This window comes from Plectrocnemia conspersa, unplaced genomic scaffold, assembly GCF_051122295.1.
Source record: "Plectrocnemia conspersa isolate PC_06_02 unplaced genomic scaffold, ASM5112229v1 ptg000011l, whole genome shotgun sequence".
NCBI classification, from domain to species: Eukaryota; Metazoa; Arthropoda; class Insecta; order Trichoptera; family Polycentropodidae; genus Plectrocnemia; species Plectrocnemia conspersa.
In genome coordinates this window covers 29,870,334-29,885,877 of record NW_028277175.1, presented here as the reverse complement: position 1 = coordinate 29,885,877, position 15,544 = coordinate 29,870,334, and the positions used below count along the sequence as shown (strand labels likewise).

Sequence of the window (15,544 nt, the reverse complement as noted above, 5' to 3'; positions counted from 1 at the left end):
TATCCGATAGTGCAGCAGCACTTAAAAGATTGAAATTGAAGCTTTCATATTTTGCATATACTTGGCACAAAGATAAATCTTAAAGCTTAGGATTTTTCGCTCATAAAAGCCGTTAAAACGAACGTGTAAAGTTTAGAAAAACCTAAATAGAGATTTGCCTACACGCGAAACTTTGTGTGACTATACTATTGTCTAGCTCAGGGGCTCCCAACCTTTTTGTATCCTAGAGCGCGTTTTACAATATCGGTAGGGCGGCAGGCACCACCTGACTCGTCAAAGATTCCTTTTTTGCCACTTATAGGAGCTATAATCGGAAAAAAGTCGGCGATCTCGGCCGATTTCAGCTGTAGCTTCGGTTCGGACAACTTTGAGAGAGCTTAGTAGAGGCTTAACAAATAATTAAAAATAATTAAAAATTTTAATTAGTGTTTGTGAAAAAAATTCTATTGCGGTCGAATAGTGGAGGGCGCACACAAATCGGTCCGCGGGCGCCATGGCGCTCGCGTGCACGGGGTTGGGAGCCCCTGGTCTAGCTTATCCTTATTGATAAATAACCACTTTTGCTTAGAGTAATTAACGCGAGTTTAAATAATAAGATCCCACTCGTCGCCAAAGGTGTATAATTATTAAAACAAAACTTTAAAATTTAAGGACACATGGTGCAATTATCGTCATTAACGGCTATTCCTCCATGACCATTTCGGTACGACTGAGCGAAAGTTTGTATAGTGTAGCCGCGCGATTTTACTTTACTTGTAGACAAAAAAAATATAATTCCATATCTAAATAATCAACTGATTTAAATGTACATATTCATAATTATGGTAATCGAGTCATAAATATGTGTATTTTACACTTACATTATCATAAATATAAAATAATGTAAAAATATAAAAGTGTCTGATTTATCTCAGATAGTGTGAGCCAACCTTTATTCGAAGAAGAGACCGAAAGAACGTGCCGTCAAATTTTGGTAATATTAAAAAACTATACATCCATTCGTTGCAAGATATTGGATATACATACATATACGGTAAAAAGCAAAATATCAATTTGTTATTCGTTATTAGTCCCATGTCGTAGTCGTTTTGAGATGTATTGCACATATAAATAAAAACTTAGAATAAAATAAACCGTTTATTAATTTTTGCGAATTTTTTAGCGAATAACAGTTGGCGAAACGTATATTTAGCGTTGCCATTAAAATAATATTTTGAAAATTTATTTGATAGTCGACCGACGCAATAGGCGGCCTGCGCATGCGCCCGCGCGACGCAGCGTCGAGTCCGCAGCGACCGCGCGTCGGCCATGACCGGCCGGAGGACCGGCGTCGGCGTCGGCGTCGGCGAGATGGAGCGCTTCGGGCGGCGCCACTCGTACCTGGAGGTGTTCAAGGCTTGTCGGCTGTGCGGCAGCGGCGGCGGCTACAAAATGCCGATCGTGCAGGCGTCGCCGCCGCAGCACCTGGCCGAGCCCGAGCTGCGGCACAAGATCCGCGACTGCTGCTCCATCGACGTGCGGCCCAACGACAAGATGCCGCCGCTCATCTGCGAGCTGTGCGTCGACAAGGTGAACGACTTCTTCGAGTTCCGCGAGATGTGCCGCGCCACCAACAGCAAGGTGCGCACCTCGCTCGGACTGCCGCCGCAGACGCTCACCCAGGAGCTCTCCGAGGACTGCATCCTGGGCGTATCGGGCCCCGTCATCTACGTCTCCAAGGAGTCGGACGAGCCGGCCAGGGCCAGGACGAAGCCGGCTCTCAAGCGCGGGCGCAGGAAGGCGGACGCCCCCCGAGTGGTACGCGTTTCGTTTTTCTTTTTCCTTTACTCTTTCTCTTTTCTCTAACCCTTTCTCTAATTCTTTCAGTCTTTTCAAGACCAAGTCCCCTCGAAGCCGCCGCCCCTTCCTGCTCCCGCTCCCTCTTCCCCTTCCCCGCAGGACGCCAAACGCTCTCTCAGACACACTAAGGAGCCGTTGTCTCTGCTAGCCGAGCGCATGGGCACCAGAAAGCGGGAACGGTCGTGTGTCTCTCCTCAGCCTCTTCTCGAAAAGCGGCCGAGGTTTTCCTCGTCTGTCGTCAAAAAGGTCGAAACCGTCGCCGTCAAAGCCAGAGCGGAGACCAGGAGAGCCAAAGCGCCGGCGCTGCCGCCTCTTCCGCCTCCGCCGCCCAAGAAGATCGCCACTCCGTACAACTGCATCGTGTGTAAGACCGGATTCACCAAGCAGAAGTTGCTAACGTGAGTTTCGACGTTTCGACGACGCCGATCCGACGTGAGTGAACGCCCATTTGCAAATTTCTTTTTCAGCCAGCATCTCGGTCAGATGCACTCGCCTGCGATATTTAGCGACCGGATGGGATGCGCTCCGTGTCGCGAGTGGTTCGCCTCGGTCCGTCTGGCTGACGATCATCACAAATGGCACAAGACGTCGTCGGTGTTCTACAGCTGCTGGCGATGCTCGGCCGAGTTCAAACTCCTCCAGAGCTATAACAAGTGAGTCCAATGTCATCAAATCCCATACCAACGAAGAAAGACTAATCTCGCGTCCCGTTTCAGGCATTTTGCGCTGAGGCAGTGCATCCCGGAAGAGATCGTCCCCGATCCGGTGTGCGACGGATGTCACAAGAATTTCGCCACAGAAAATTTGAAAAGCGCGCATCGATGCGCGCCGGCGGCTTCGGGTAAGTTTCCCCCTCGGTCTCGCTTCGATTCGTCTCTCTGTATCTTCCGTCGCGTTTCAGTCGGAAACTGTTCCAAATGCAAGAGACACTTCTCCAAGCGCATTCAGCTCCGCAGACACGAAAAGATTTGCACGGTCTCCGTGCAGAGCTCGCCCGAGGTCAACCCCAACAATCCGCATTTAAAATCGCTGAAGCTCGTCCACGTGACCGTTTCCAAGTGCGACAACCTCCTGCAGCACATAAAGAAGGAACCGATCGACAGCGAAGACGCCTTCGACTCTTCGGCGAACGTCATCGTCAAATCGGAACCCGCCGACGACGGGTTAGTTCCTATTGTGCCTTTTTTATTACGCTTTTTTTCTCACTTCTCTCTTTCCGCTTTCAGAGAACAGGAGAATCCCCTCGGCGCCGAGGTTAAGCAGGAGATCAAAGAGGAGTATCTCGAATACGGCGATGCCGATTTCCAAAACAACGACTCCGGATCCGATTCGGACTCGGCTCACCCCAACCTGGTCGTCAACCCCTTCGCCAGAAGGAGCGACACCCAAGTGGAGAGCCTGTCGTTTATCTCTCTCCGGAGCATATTCTCCAACAGGCCGTTCAGAAAGAAACAGAAAACGAAGAAAGCGACGACGAAACAGGAAAACGTTGACGGCGGGGCGAAGGAAGCGGTCGCCAATCTGATAATCACGTCGGTGCAAGGCAACGATTGCGCCGATCGCGTGGACTTTGATAGTTTAATTAGTGAAAGTGTTTTGGATTCGACGTCCAAGCCTGAAGAAAGAAGGCCGGAGACCGAAAAAACCGAGGATGACGCGCCGGAACTCGACCGAGTCCGAGCGGATCCGACAATTTGTGAAAATGAACGTCCCCGCGAAGAGAATAACGCGGTCGCCGAAGAAAGCCCTCCGTCGGACGAAAATATTACACCGCCGACGGTAGAGCAAAATTGCATATCGGAAGATACTATATCGAAAACTGAAGATACCGCAGAAACGGTCAGTTCGAACGTATCCGATAAGATGGAAAACAGTTTGTGCAATATAGACTTTAATCCCGAAAAGGACATAACCGACGAAGCGGAACTTAACGAAATTGACAAAACTATAAAAAAATTGGACCGTCTCGATTTTAATTACGACGGAGAGGAAACTGACAAGATAATAAGCAAATTGGAAGACGAAGTAGAATTTAATTATGTTAAAGAAAATATCGGCAAAGCGTCCGACGCCGTTCGATTAAATTTCGACAGAACGACAGACGTGACGAACGACGTAGGATTTAATTTTGAAAAACGAGACATCGATAAAGTAGAAAACGCGACAAACGACATAGAATTTAATTTTAAAAAACAGGACACTGATAAAATAGAAAGGGCAGGTAACGACGTAGAATTTAATTTTGAAAAACGGAACACTGATAAAACCGAGAGCGTGGCTAATGACGTAGAATGTAATTTTGAAAAACGATGCACTGACGTAGCCGAAGACGTAGAATTCGTTTTCGATAAGCGAAATAATGATAATTCGGAAAATTTGCCCGACAATTTAAATTTAGATTTTGAAAAACGAAACTCTCCCAAAGCGACGAGCGCGTTAGAGAATATCGGATTGAATTACGACGACGACGACGACGAAGAGTCCGGCGATAGAAGAGCGACCGAGCCGGAGAGCCTAGAACTCCGTTACGATGACGAGGATATTAACAAAACAACCGGCGAAGCGGTTCGAGGACCGATATTGGAGCTCAACGACGATTCCCTCGTCGGCGACATCGGAACCGAATCTAGATCCTCGCCGGAAAAGAACGGCTCTTCTAACGTGACCGAAGAGATCGACGCGGAAAAATCCGAAACGCTCGTCGATCCGCTCGAGGATCGGGGGTCCAACGACGAAAAGCCCGAACGCGAAGTGTTAGACCTCGTGTCCGACAGCGGGGACGACTGCAACATCATCGACTCTCCGGACAAGACCGAGTTCGGCGAGGACCGACCGCAGGCGGAAGACGTCGAAGAGACTAAGGTTTCGAATCCGTCCGAGGAGCCCGATCGGATCCCCTCGGACTCCAACGTTCCGCCCTCCGAGAGCGAAACGGACGACATCATCGCCGACATCTGCGACAACTTCGTGTCCAATTCTGATTTCTCTTGCGATAAAAATTTGCAAAACGACGCAGAAACCGACAACGTCGACAGTTCGGAGGCTCACCGGATGGACGTGGACGAAGCGCTCGTCGGCGACGCGTTCAACTTCGACGGCGTCGTAACGACAGACGTCGAAATGGCAGAATGACACCCGTAAAAAGCTATAGAAAACAAATTGTCCGTAAATCGATCCGATCGAATAAAACGAACGTCTCGAGGCATCCGTTCGAGCGTAGACGTCGCCGCGCGTCGTAGATATGAGAATTTATAAATTGTTACACCGCGAGGACGAAGCGACGTGCGGGCGTACGTTTAGTTTTCAATTTTACCATAGATACTGTGAAACGGAACCTAACAGTACAACCGACGCTAGTTCGTTCGTAAGTTTATGTAAATATTCGATCGTTCGCGGCGCAGCTTACGTTCGATGCGCTTCGCAATCGCGCATGCGCCATATCGAGAGAGAATTATAGAGTTTTATATAGCTGCTGTTTTTCTATCGAGTATGTTACGATTCTATCGTTGCGTATTATGAAATTAAATAATACGAATGTTTTTTTTAAATTTTTGTTTAGTATAAACTTGTATGTAGTTTTTTAACTCGCAATCAGCGATGGGAATTCGCTAGAAATTTATTAGCCGGTCGATTAAGAAATAAACCTTCATATTTTTATAGCTATTATAAAGTATTATAATTATTTTAATGTTAAATAAAGATATATTATAAGAGTGCGTTTTTTTAATTGCATAACGCGAACGTTCTTTTTACCAAAGGAGAAAATTTAAAAAAGATCGTAGATTAACTCTCGTTTGCTTGTAACGAAAAATGTCTCATTTACTCATCGCTGCGAATGAACTGCAATATTTATATATAGCGGTTTTTCCAATAAGTCCCGCATAAACAATACGCGAGTCGAACATTATACGAAATTGCGCTAAATTGGGGCAGTGGTTACCAAACTTTGTTACTGTGCCTGTACTGGATATTCCGAAAGAAATGTGATGTCGGGTCATGTGCGAAGTGCTTTTGGACTAATAATTGATTCACGCATCTTAGAACACATCAAAGGGTGCACGGAAACAGAAGCGTGTCGTGTACTAAAAAAGTATTGGACAATTTCAATTGAACAATTAAATATTTTTATAGCGATTTTATATGATTTTGTTTATCGTCATTTTGACGGGTTTCTGTTATAATAGGTATCAAAAAGTTCCCGTAAACCTAGTGTTAAGGATGTATAAATTGTGCACAAATCCGTCGGATTGATTTGAAAAATCTCATAGGCATCGCGACAGTTGGGTCCCCTTCAATGGATGGAAAAAATGTTGGTGCTATCAATTTAATTCTCGAACACAAAAGCTTCGGGAAAAAGTACAAATGATTTTGAAATGTTCATTTGGCATTATTTTCTGCACCTCGAGAACCTACGTGTACAAGTATTGAATACGTACCATGTGATTTCAGTTTTTGTCAAGGTAATTAATTGTATTAAAAACAATTCATCGAAGCATCGTCAGTTTCAAGAATATCTTACCGAATTCGAATCTAAATACAGCGATCTCATTTTTTGTCGTAGCAATGTCGTGGAAACTGCTTATTAAGATTTTAAAAATTGAGAGAAGAAATTCTAATTTTTATGAACAGAGATAGCAATAATATATGTGAGTTTTTTACGATAATCAATGGCTTCTAGATTTATGTTTTCTAACGTATATAACAATGAAATTAAATCAGTAGTTACGAGGTGAAAATAAGCTGATTACAGAATGTTATCAAGATATAAAATTCTTCGTAACAAAACTCAAGCTTTATCAAAATCAATTACGGTCAAATAATTCAATTCATTTCCCATTATTAAATGACTAATAGTGATGATTTTTTAAATATTCTATTGAAATCATAAAATTAATTAAAGAATTCGATACCAGATTTTCATATATTCAAAAGTATGAAGAAATGTTCAAAATATTCTTAACTCCATTTAACGTAGAGGTGGAATCAGCGCCTCCAAATTTACAAATGGAACTAATAGAATTACAATCAACTCTTTCTTTTCAAAATTAAATATAGTAAAAACAAACTGTTAGTAGCAGGCTGCTCGATGAAAACACGACCAATCAACTGCGATGCGCGTTGGCTAAATTACCAGTTGATGTGAAAAAGATATCAAGCAATATACAAAAACAAGTGTTACATTAATTATAAGTTAATAAATTTTTTTTAATAAGTTCTGTGTTTTATTTTTTTTATTCGTTTGGCTCACCTAAGCTCAGTAATATTTTTTTGGCCCATTAGACAAATGTAGATTTAAAAACATTTTTATAATTATTAAAATATTCATCTCTTTCAAAAAAATATATTTATTTATTTAGTTCGATAGCGAATACATAATATACACACATACAGAAATAAAAATCACATAATTTAATCTTAACATCTTGGTATATAATTATAATCTTCAAATATAAATATTATTTCTATGTGATATTGAATTTTGTACAAACCTGAAAATAAATATTTTTTTACAGATCAAATAAACCCAAGGTTTAGATTGGAAGTAAGCATATTATTTTTTTAACAAAAAAATATTCATTCTTTCATTTCACATTCATCTTCATTCTTCCAACGCAGACTTACTTTGATCATCGCTAACTAATTTGTCGATTCTAGGTGTAATTTTATATGTTGCAATTCGAAGAAGTGTTTCTAATAGAATACGATTTCTATTTTTTGTTTTTATTACTACCGTTTTAGAAAACGTTTGTTCACAAAGATAAGTTGTTTAAAATGGTAATATTTTTTTAATGGCCATTTCACTTAATTCAGCCTATTCTTGATATTCGCCTATTCTTATTCAAAAAACTTCTAGAGTTTCATTCATAAATATTTTTTTAATGTTAATTTACATGTTAGTGTATATTTATTATCACAACAATCAAAATTAATAAACAGATCTGCCACCCACATAAATCCTATGCTATGGATCACTTTTGTCACAAAAATATTTATTAAAATTCACTTTCTCCATTAAAATTATTTGATATCGATGAGGCATGCTTGTTCTTGACGCTGGCCACAAACTTTAGAGCGTTTTAATCATACTTTCCTACAACTACAGTTCGCACAAAAACCTTTCTTGTAATTGCAAAAGATTCTATTCAATAATTCGTCTGGTGCTGTCGACAGTAATGTCGGCTCCGGGATCTCGTTCTGTAAAACCCACTCCCATTTCTCAGGTCGTAAGTCCTTTCCTAACCAAGTTTGGATCTGGAAGTAGTGATATGCTGACGAGGTGCTTCACAGGCGGAAGAGATGATTGCATCGGTCTGTTGAGTCTTGTATGTTCTGATTTTGGAGCATTATACACTGCAAAAAGAACATGTATTCCATTTTCAAATAATATATTTAGAGGGTAGTTTTCCACTTGAAATAATTCAGCTGATTTGTACAAATCGGGGTGCTTCTCGAACATTTTTATAATTTGCAGTTTTCCTTTCTTAAGCACCACAGATGTGTCGCATCCACTTGAAGGCGTAGAAACATAAGATATGTTCTTTAAAACGAGGATATTTGTCGAAGCTTTTAGACAAATACATGCGTATCTCCACATTTCATTTGAAACTTACTTGCTGATGTAGTTATGTTTGTCCTATTGAAGTAGCTAGCAGATCAATATCTTCTCCAATGATGACGGCGGTCTTTTGTTCAGATTCTGCAATGGTTATTTCGATGATGAGGACATCAGCATCATCTTTGGTTTGATTTGTAGCGATGTTAGCAGTTTTTAATTGCTTAATAAGCATATTCCAATAATATTTTTTTAACCGCCATTATTATTCATTTTAATTTTTATGTTTACCAACGGTAATAAAAGCAAAACAAGCTTTTCTTCTATTGTATGTTTTTTTTAATTTTTGCGATTCTGTATGAAACTGGGTATTTGATAGGACAACAACTATTATATGCACAATCGCATAAAGACGTCATTTGGAGGGAGAGGGGGAGCATCAGCTGAGTGGCTAACTTTTGCTCTTCACTGGATAAAGCTGAAATGATTCCAAATCAGAAATTCTCGGGTTCCTCAAAGAAAATATAAAAAAACATTCTCGAATGTGGCGGTGATGGTGACGGGTGGCAATCATACACCGATTTAGCCGCTGCAGTAGTATTTTATTGAATTATACTTGTTTACATTTTTAAAGGTACGGGGCGCGCACACCATGGCGCACGTCCGGATCGCTAGAAGATTGCTAGTGTAGAGAGATATTTTTCACGCCAGTGCTACTCAAGTGCCAACCAGTTTTGGCCATAACAAATCTAAATCGGCCCCCATATCCCAAAATATAATTTTTTAATTATGTCATTTCAGTGATATCATATCACTTATTGAAATTTTTACTTTTGTGAAGGCATAATGGTTTTTTTCGCTCTCCTATTGGTCAAAATTTGGTTTAGATGTGCTTCATTCGATTTTCAGTATAAAAGTCTTAATATGAACGCTAGATAACCGATTGTTTCCACTACGACGGCACGATTTTATGCTTTTTGACGTGAATTCAAAATTGCGCCGCCATTTAGACACGAGTGACTTGAATTTGCCTTGAAAAATCATTTATTGAAATACTATTTTGGCGACGGGAGGTGACGGGTGGCAATTAGAAGCAAATTGAGCCGCTGCAGTAGTATTTTATTTTAGATTTGAAGTTACATGTTATTAATGTAAATGAGTGAGTGGATGGTGCGCGGGGCCCGCACCGGCATAAAAGTCCGCCAAGTTGCCAAGAGAAGAGTGTGTCCGTCACGCCAGTGTTATCAGAGGGCCGCCAAGTTTTGGCCATAATAAAACCTAAATAAATAAATACATATATAAATAGGCTCCCTACACTATTGTGGGGCCCGGTTTATGTATATATTATACTTATTTTATTATAGCTAAAACTTGGCGGCACTCTGTTAACACTGACGTAACGGCGGCGCATTCTCTTGGTAGACTTTGACGGATAAACAACGGCCGGGCTGTCTCGTCCATTGTTCACTTTTATTTTTTAAATTTTTTTAGATTAAATTAAGACCATCGTGGCTTAACAGGTTACCCCAATGCGCCACGATGGTCGAAAACAATTTTTAAATTTATAAAACATAAAAAACGTATATATACATAAATATAACAATACTTAAACATAACAAAAAATTATAAAATATTAAAATTAAATTATACAAACTGGTTCAGATCTTCGTAGCTAACATTAAATAAGTCAATATGTAATGCCAGCGTATTAAGGAGCCGGATGGCCACAGCTATAGGCGAGTCGGCAAGTGCGGATGTCCTAGTTCCAACGGCCATCAAAAGAGGCCGCGATCGTGATTCTCGAAAATGTTCCGGAACCCAAAACTGATTAGTAATTGCCACTTGTCACTATCCGTTGGCCAAACTGTAATCTATTAGCGTTAACACAGTCAGTCCGAGAGCTATCAATTTCATCATTATTCATATTGAGAAAGAGATGGCAAGTTTTAGTTTACTATTAGCAATTAAGCACACGATACAGATAAACGTACGATATACTTATCATTACTCCGATTGACCGATATAAAAAATATAGTAATGATTTTAATTTCTATAAATTTGTTTAAAATATAAACAGAAGTAATGATAAGTATATCGAGCGTATATCTGTATTGTGTGCTTTTGAGCTAATAGTAAGTGTGTAAACATAAACTTGCCATCTTTCTCAAAGCTTTCTTTAAGCTTATAGCGGAATGACAGCGTATATATAAATTTGAGTGTTCGATTCGATTCGCTTTGCGCCGCCGTGAAGCACGGCCGCTTCTGTAGAAGCGGATGCGGGTTACAAAATAAAAAACGTAAATTGTGAAACGTCATTAAAAAGATTATTTATTTAGAATACAAAATTAAAATGTGCCATTTTAATTAACACGATTTCAAACTATTTCCAGCCAAAACACATTTTTTTGCTTTAGAGCTTATATTTTCTGCTTAGTATTTTTATTTTTGTAGATTTTGTATCGTAATTAGCAAAAAAACTATTGGTTCTTTTGAAAATACTAGGAATAAATTTATAATAAGAATTAAAGTTTTAGGTGTATTTAAAAGTTAAAATATATCTTTGACAGGTGATAATAGTAACGCGGTGGCGAGCGGTTACCAAGAACGTCCCTACGCGACGTCGATGCGATTGGTCAGCCTGCTGTTTACCTACATAAAAGGCAGGAAGTTCGCCTCGGTTTTGCGATTTGGGGCTTCTCGCGATTCGAGCGGCCATGGGCTCCCGCGAGGGCGCAGCCGAGTCGGCCGTCGGCGAGCAGCTGAGCGGTGCGAACTGATACAAATACCGAAGAGCGACGTAAACAAATACGCAATTCGAACGACGCCATTGTTTCAGATTCGTGGGTGTGCGTCGCCTCCGGGAGCGATTCGCCCAAGATTTCCATAGCCGAGCAGTACTTGCAGATGCTGAAAGACGCCCGGGCGGAACCCAACTTTTCTTCAGACAGGATGTCGTTAGCCTCGTCGCGCTTCTTCGACAGGTACTACCCCAAATATCCCTATCGGTATCTTTTGCGTCCTCTTATTTATTTATATTTCAGTCCCGAGAGCCTGCCGAACACTCCTATGGCCAGATCCAACGCGGAGCTCAGTTCCAGATGCGAAACGCCCGATTATTCCATAATAGATCAGCTCTTGCAAATGTTAAGAGACGCCCAGAAAGAGAATAACTATTCGTCCTATAGGTGCGATATTCGCATCATTATGACAAAAGTCGCTTTTTCAATTTCACAATCGAAACTGTCGTTTCAGTCCCAAGAGTCCTCCGAACAGCCCGGCCGCCAAGTCGAACGCGGAAGACGAGCTCGGAGAAATATTCATCAATTACCGCGGGAACGACGCCAAAGACACGCAGTCGGAGTACGACTCCCTATGTTTGTCCGTTCCGTCTTTCAGGTATACCGAGTGAGTGTCTCTTCGATGGTGCAATATTCGTTACGTTACAACAGAAGCGGTATCACTAATCGTAATAACCTCTCGTGTTTTTTTAGTACGCTCCAAAGTCCGTCGCTCAGTCCTGCTTCTGGATACGTGAGTACGATCGCTGACTAATAATATTATTTCCATGTTATATGCTAAACTTTTATATGCTGTTATAGGAAGCCGAACGGGGTAAAACGGACACGCCGCCCGTGATGTACGTCCGACGACGTTTCTCATGCGACACGTGAAGCGTCACCGATCCTGATTCTTATTTTATTTTTTTAGAAATAGGACATTCAAGCGCTACGTTCGTCACAGGAGAAGAGCGCGCTTTCTAGATAGAGAGTTTCTGGTCTCGTTTGTAGCTTCCAACGCTGCGATGTTCGTTATCGGCACGGTCGTCGGGTGAGTGCGCTTCCGACGCTGCGTTACCTAAACCCTCTTCCGCGTTAAATCCATATCGTCCGTTTCAGATTGATGTTCTTCCATATGCGGTGAGTCACCGGCGAGCGTCCGCTCGCGATGTGATATTTAAATATAATAAAAATATACTTATTAATATATGTATGAATTTTTTACTTTGTACTGTTTATAATTCAAATTTGTAATATGTAGATTTATAAAATCTCATCAGCAATAACATTTTATCGTTTTATTTATTATCACTTGTAAAATTGACTAGACAAGATCTATTTTTAGAATTTGTTTTGACTAATTTACTGATTTTGAAATATCATCTCGTCAGTCTTAAAAAGGAAATTCGTCGACCAAACCTGCAAGATTGTGTATAACCTTTAAACGCTTTTTTCAATTTCCAATATTTTTTTATGAAATTAAAAATTCAAAAATAGTTTCCCACACATTTAGGTAATTGAAAAGGGGTGAACTCGAAAAATATCATATTTTAAGCTTAAGCAAGTGTAAAAAAAGTAAACGAAATTGTGAAATATTTTATATGATCGTGTAGTGTGATCCGATGAATACATGATTTTGTAGAAATTCGAAAAACGTGGTAGCAGCGAAGGATTAAGATTACCCATATTGAGACATTAAAATTTGGTCAATGTCGACTGTTTTTTCAAACTGGAGTTTGCCTAAATACGATATCCCCAAAGTAATACCTATGGTCGTTACAAATTAATGCAGTAAACTCCCTTCAGTTCAAAATCCAAAGGACCAAAATTTTCGGTTAGGAAATAGCAAACTATGCAATAACATTGTTCAAACTTCGACGAATTTATAAAATATGTGATGTATTTTTATTTTAAATGAGTATTTTACGAGATTTATAAAGGTTATATTAGTTTTTTGTTGTTAATTGTTTTTATTAAGTTACCATTTTTCGAAACAAGATTGTGGTTCAGATTGGCGAATGAACTAAGCCAAAATATTTATGAGGATAATTTTTGAAAACAATTTTATTAAAATTATTATGTCCATATGGTAAAAATCATATATTTGAACCATTATTTTTTTCGTTCCAGTTCAATTAAAAAAATACAAATTGGTTTGGTTCCGGAATAAATACCAGTTTTTACGGTTTTCGGTTCAGTTCCGAGTGATTATTTTCTAAATGTTTTTATTTGTATTAAAAATTAATTTTCTACCATATTTTAAAACATTTTATTTTTTCTATTGTTTATAAGCAAACTATATTAATTGATACAATAATATAAAATAAATAATAATTAGAATTTTGTATGAATGAGGATATGTATTTTTATTTTCCACCCAAAATTCTACAATATGTTTTTTTCTGTATAAACTTTGTACATGGTTCAAGTTATTCATATGAATTCAATGTTCAAATTGTGGAAATAGGAAATTTATGACTATTGCTAATTCTTTACTTCTTAAAAACTTTGCATCGGATGTTTCACGATATAATTGTGATTGAAACTGATTTCTATAAAATTTTTAATTTGTTCCAAATATTTTTCAAATGTTACACAGCTTGTATTTTTTGTGACTGTGTGCTTCAATCCAATAGTATATTAATTTTTACTAAGGGCGGGTTTGGAACCTCTCGGTGAAAATCCTCCATTGAGATTTTTCAAGAAGCTGTAATTGAGTGTATGTTTCTATCGATTGCACCATTATTGCTTCGGATAATTACGATTGGATAGAATTAACCCTTTGCGCTCGTAAGGTGAGTGGGACTCACCAGTGCTTGGCTTTATATTATTTGGAAGGTGCGTCAGGCGCACCATTTCAATTAATGAAATATAACGTCGATTTTTGGATATTTCCTGCGCATGATTTGATTGGCGTTTTTGCAGTGTTGTAGTTAAGAGTTTCAAGAAGCATATCTTATCAAAAAAATATCATATTTACTTGAATCAAGCTGGGGTTTTTTGAGCATATGTGCCGTAGCTTTCTCCCGAGGGCACTGGTTGGCGATCGTTCTTCAGTAGACACGCATCGGTGACGTTTTTATTGCCTATTGTGTTTTCGACAGTGTCTCGGGTGTCCGTAAATTGTGTTTAAGTAAGACTATGTAGTGATTGATAATTTTGTTATAATTACTTTTTTTTTTTCGTTTTTTGAAATTTCATTGTGAAATTTTTTTTTAAATTTTATTGTATAAAACAGTACTATGGCTAAATATAGTGATTGTGATGGGGAGGATTTCATGTTTGATTTTCCATCTTCTAATGATGATAGTGAAGAAAGTGATGTCGAAATTAGGCCTGTTGTCGTGAATCAAAGATGGAATATAGGCAATTTAAATAATAGTGACGAAGAAACGGTACCTCAAACAAATCGCACCACATCATAAAACTGGTAATGAGTGTGCATTATAAATACCAATATTTGCCATCAAGTGGTAAATATCCTGGGCGGCAAACCTATAGATTATTTTAAATTATTTTACGCTGACGAGTTGGTACACCAATAGAACTTGCAGATTTAAGAAAAATAAAAAATAATATGTGTCTTTAATTTGTAATAAATCATCATCCCACATATTAATAAACGTAGTGCCCTTTTTCGTGCATCAGTCTGTCTATTTTTACATAAAAATATGCATTATTAGCACGAATATATAAAATTACAAACAAATATGTACCATACAGCTATTCATTAAAAGTTTTGTATATTTTTAATTAAGAAATATATAAAATAATGTGACACTAACTGCAATGTTTCATTTGACCTTCGATGGGACGTATTTTAGTTTTTAAAAATATACCTAACATTAGTTTATATAAATATAGATATATCTTGTGGGAAAACAGTACAATTTTGTATTTATGCAAGCGATGTAAGCTTTCTTCGTTCGCTGGTAGATATATCTAAAACTGAGCAGCATGTCTTTGTTATTTGGGTATATTTACTTATTTATGATTTAAACATTTTTTGGTCCCATAAATATTTTAAGATGGATCAACACCCTATTGTGTTAATTTATTATTATTGATTGTCAACCAATGGTACTTGAGAGAACCTAAAAAAATTAAAACGTTATTTAGAGAAATGCAATTATTTGTTCTGATTTCTTCATGTTTGGTATTAGTTTATTACTATTTATGCTCTACATATTTAATTTTTAATAAGAATTTAACATTTTTAATTTCCCCCCCCCCGAGTTCTAATACAAAAACGATTACGAGTGCAATGAGTTAACAAGAAGTTTACTCAGCCAGCGACTACGAACTTTTTCAATAAAACCATTTTGAATTACAATTTTAAGTCAGAATTTACTATAAGAATTAGTCAGTTTTACTG

At 38.8% G+C, this 15,544-nt stretch overlaps 2 protein-coding genes and 1 long non-coding RNA gene across 4 annotated transcripts; 2 read left to right on the top strand and 1 right to left on the bottom strand.

The window, feature by feature from the left end:
* The first annotated feature begins 1,282 nt into the window (after positions 1-1,282).
* LOC148230235 (uncharacterized) lies at positions 1,283-5,552 on the top strand. Its single transcript, XM_088197043.1, has 6 exons — positions 1,283-1,797; positions 1,867-2,237; positions 2,307-2,492; positions 2,556-2,680; positions 2,741-3,002; positions 3,066-5,552. Exons 1-6 carry the CDS (start codon positions 1,309-1,311, stop codon positions 4,969-4,971), a joined length of 3,339 nt encoding a protein of 1,112 aa, XP_088053169.1. The 5' UTR covers positions 1,283-1,308; the 3' UTR covers positions 4,972-5,552.
* Positions 5,553-8,054: 2,502 nt separating this feature from the next.
* LOC148230234 (uncharacterized) lies at positions 8,055-9,113 on the bottom strand. Its single transcript, XR_015811311.1, has 3 exons — positions 9,017-9,113; positions 8,451-8,536; positions 8,055-8,190 (listed from the first exon to the last, which is right to left on the bottom strand). It is a non-coding gene; the product is annotated as an uncharacterized LOC148230234 (long non-coding RNA).
* Positions 9,114-10,972: 1,859 nt separating this feature from the next.
* On the top strand, positions 10,973-12,455 carry LOC148230233 (uncharacterized). Of its 2 annotated transcripts, none has more exons than XM_088197044.1 (8): positions 10,973-11,158; positions 11,229-11,373; positions 11,434-11,577; positions 11,645-11,797; positions 11,884-11,923; positions 11,992-12,029; positions 12,101-12,220; positions 12,289-12,455. In XM_088197044.1, the coding sequence occupies exons 1-8, from the start codon at positions 11,107-11,109 to the stop codon at positions 12,311-12,313; spliced, it is 717 nt and encodes a 238-aa protein (XP_088053170.1). In that variant the 5' UTR covers positions 10,973-11,106; the 3' UTR covers positions 12,314-12,455. The 2 variants fall into 2 exon arrangements, with proteins under 2 accessions (XP_088053170.1, XP_088053171.1); XM_088197045.1 differs by having other exon boundaries at positions 10,988-11,158; positions 11,645-11,788.
* The last annotated feature ends 3,089 nt before the right edge of the window (positions 12,456-15,544 follow it).

What these genes read in the sequence shown, in the direction of transcription:
- LOC148230235 (XM_088197043.1), top strand. Translation starts at nt 1,309, where the DNA reads ATGACCGGCCGGAGGACCGGCGTCGGCGTCGGCGTCGGCGAGATGGAG. An exon ending in ACCAAGCAGAAGTTGCTAAC is followed by an intron (nt 2,238 to 2,306) that starts GTGAGTTTCGAC and finishes TTTCTTTTTCAG; the next exon opens with CCAGCATCTCGGTCAGATGC. An exon ending in ATGCGCGCCGGCGGCTTCGG is followed by an intron (nt 2,681 to 2,740) that starts GTAAGTTTCCCC and finishes GTCGCGTTTCAG; the next exon opens with TCGGAAACTGTTCCAAATGC.
- LOC148230233 (XM_088197044.1), top strand. Translation starts at nt 11,107, where the DNA reads ATGGGCTCCCGCGAGGGCGCAGCCGAGTCGGCCGTCGGCGAGCAGCTG. An exon ending in CGTCGGCGAGCAGCTGAGCG is followed by an intron (nt 11,159 to 11,228) that starts GTGCGAACTGAT and finishes CCATTGTTTCAG; the next exon opens with ATTCGTGGGTGTGCGTCGCC. An exon ending in CCGTCTTTCAGGTATACCGA is followed by an intron (nt 11,798 to 11,883) that starts GTGAGTGTCTCT and finishes GTGTTTTTTTAG; the next exon opens with TACGCTCCAAAGTCCGTCGC.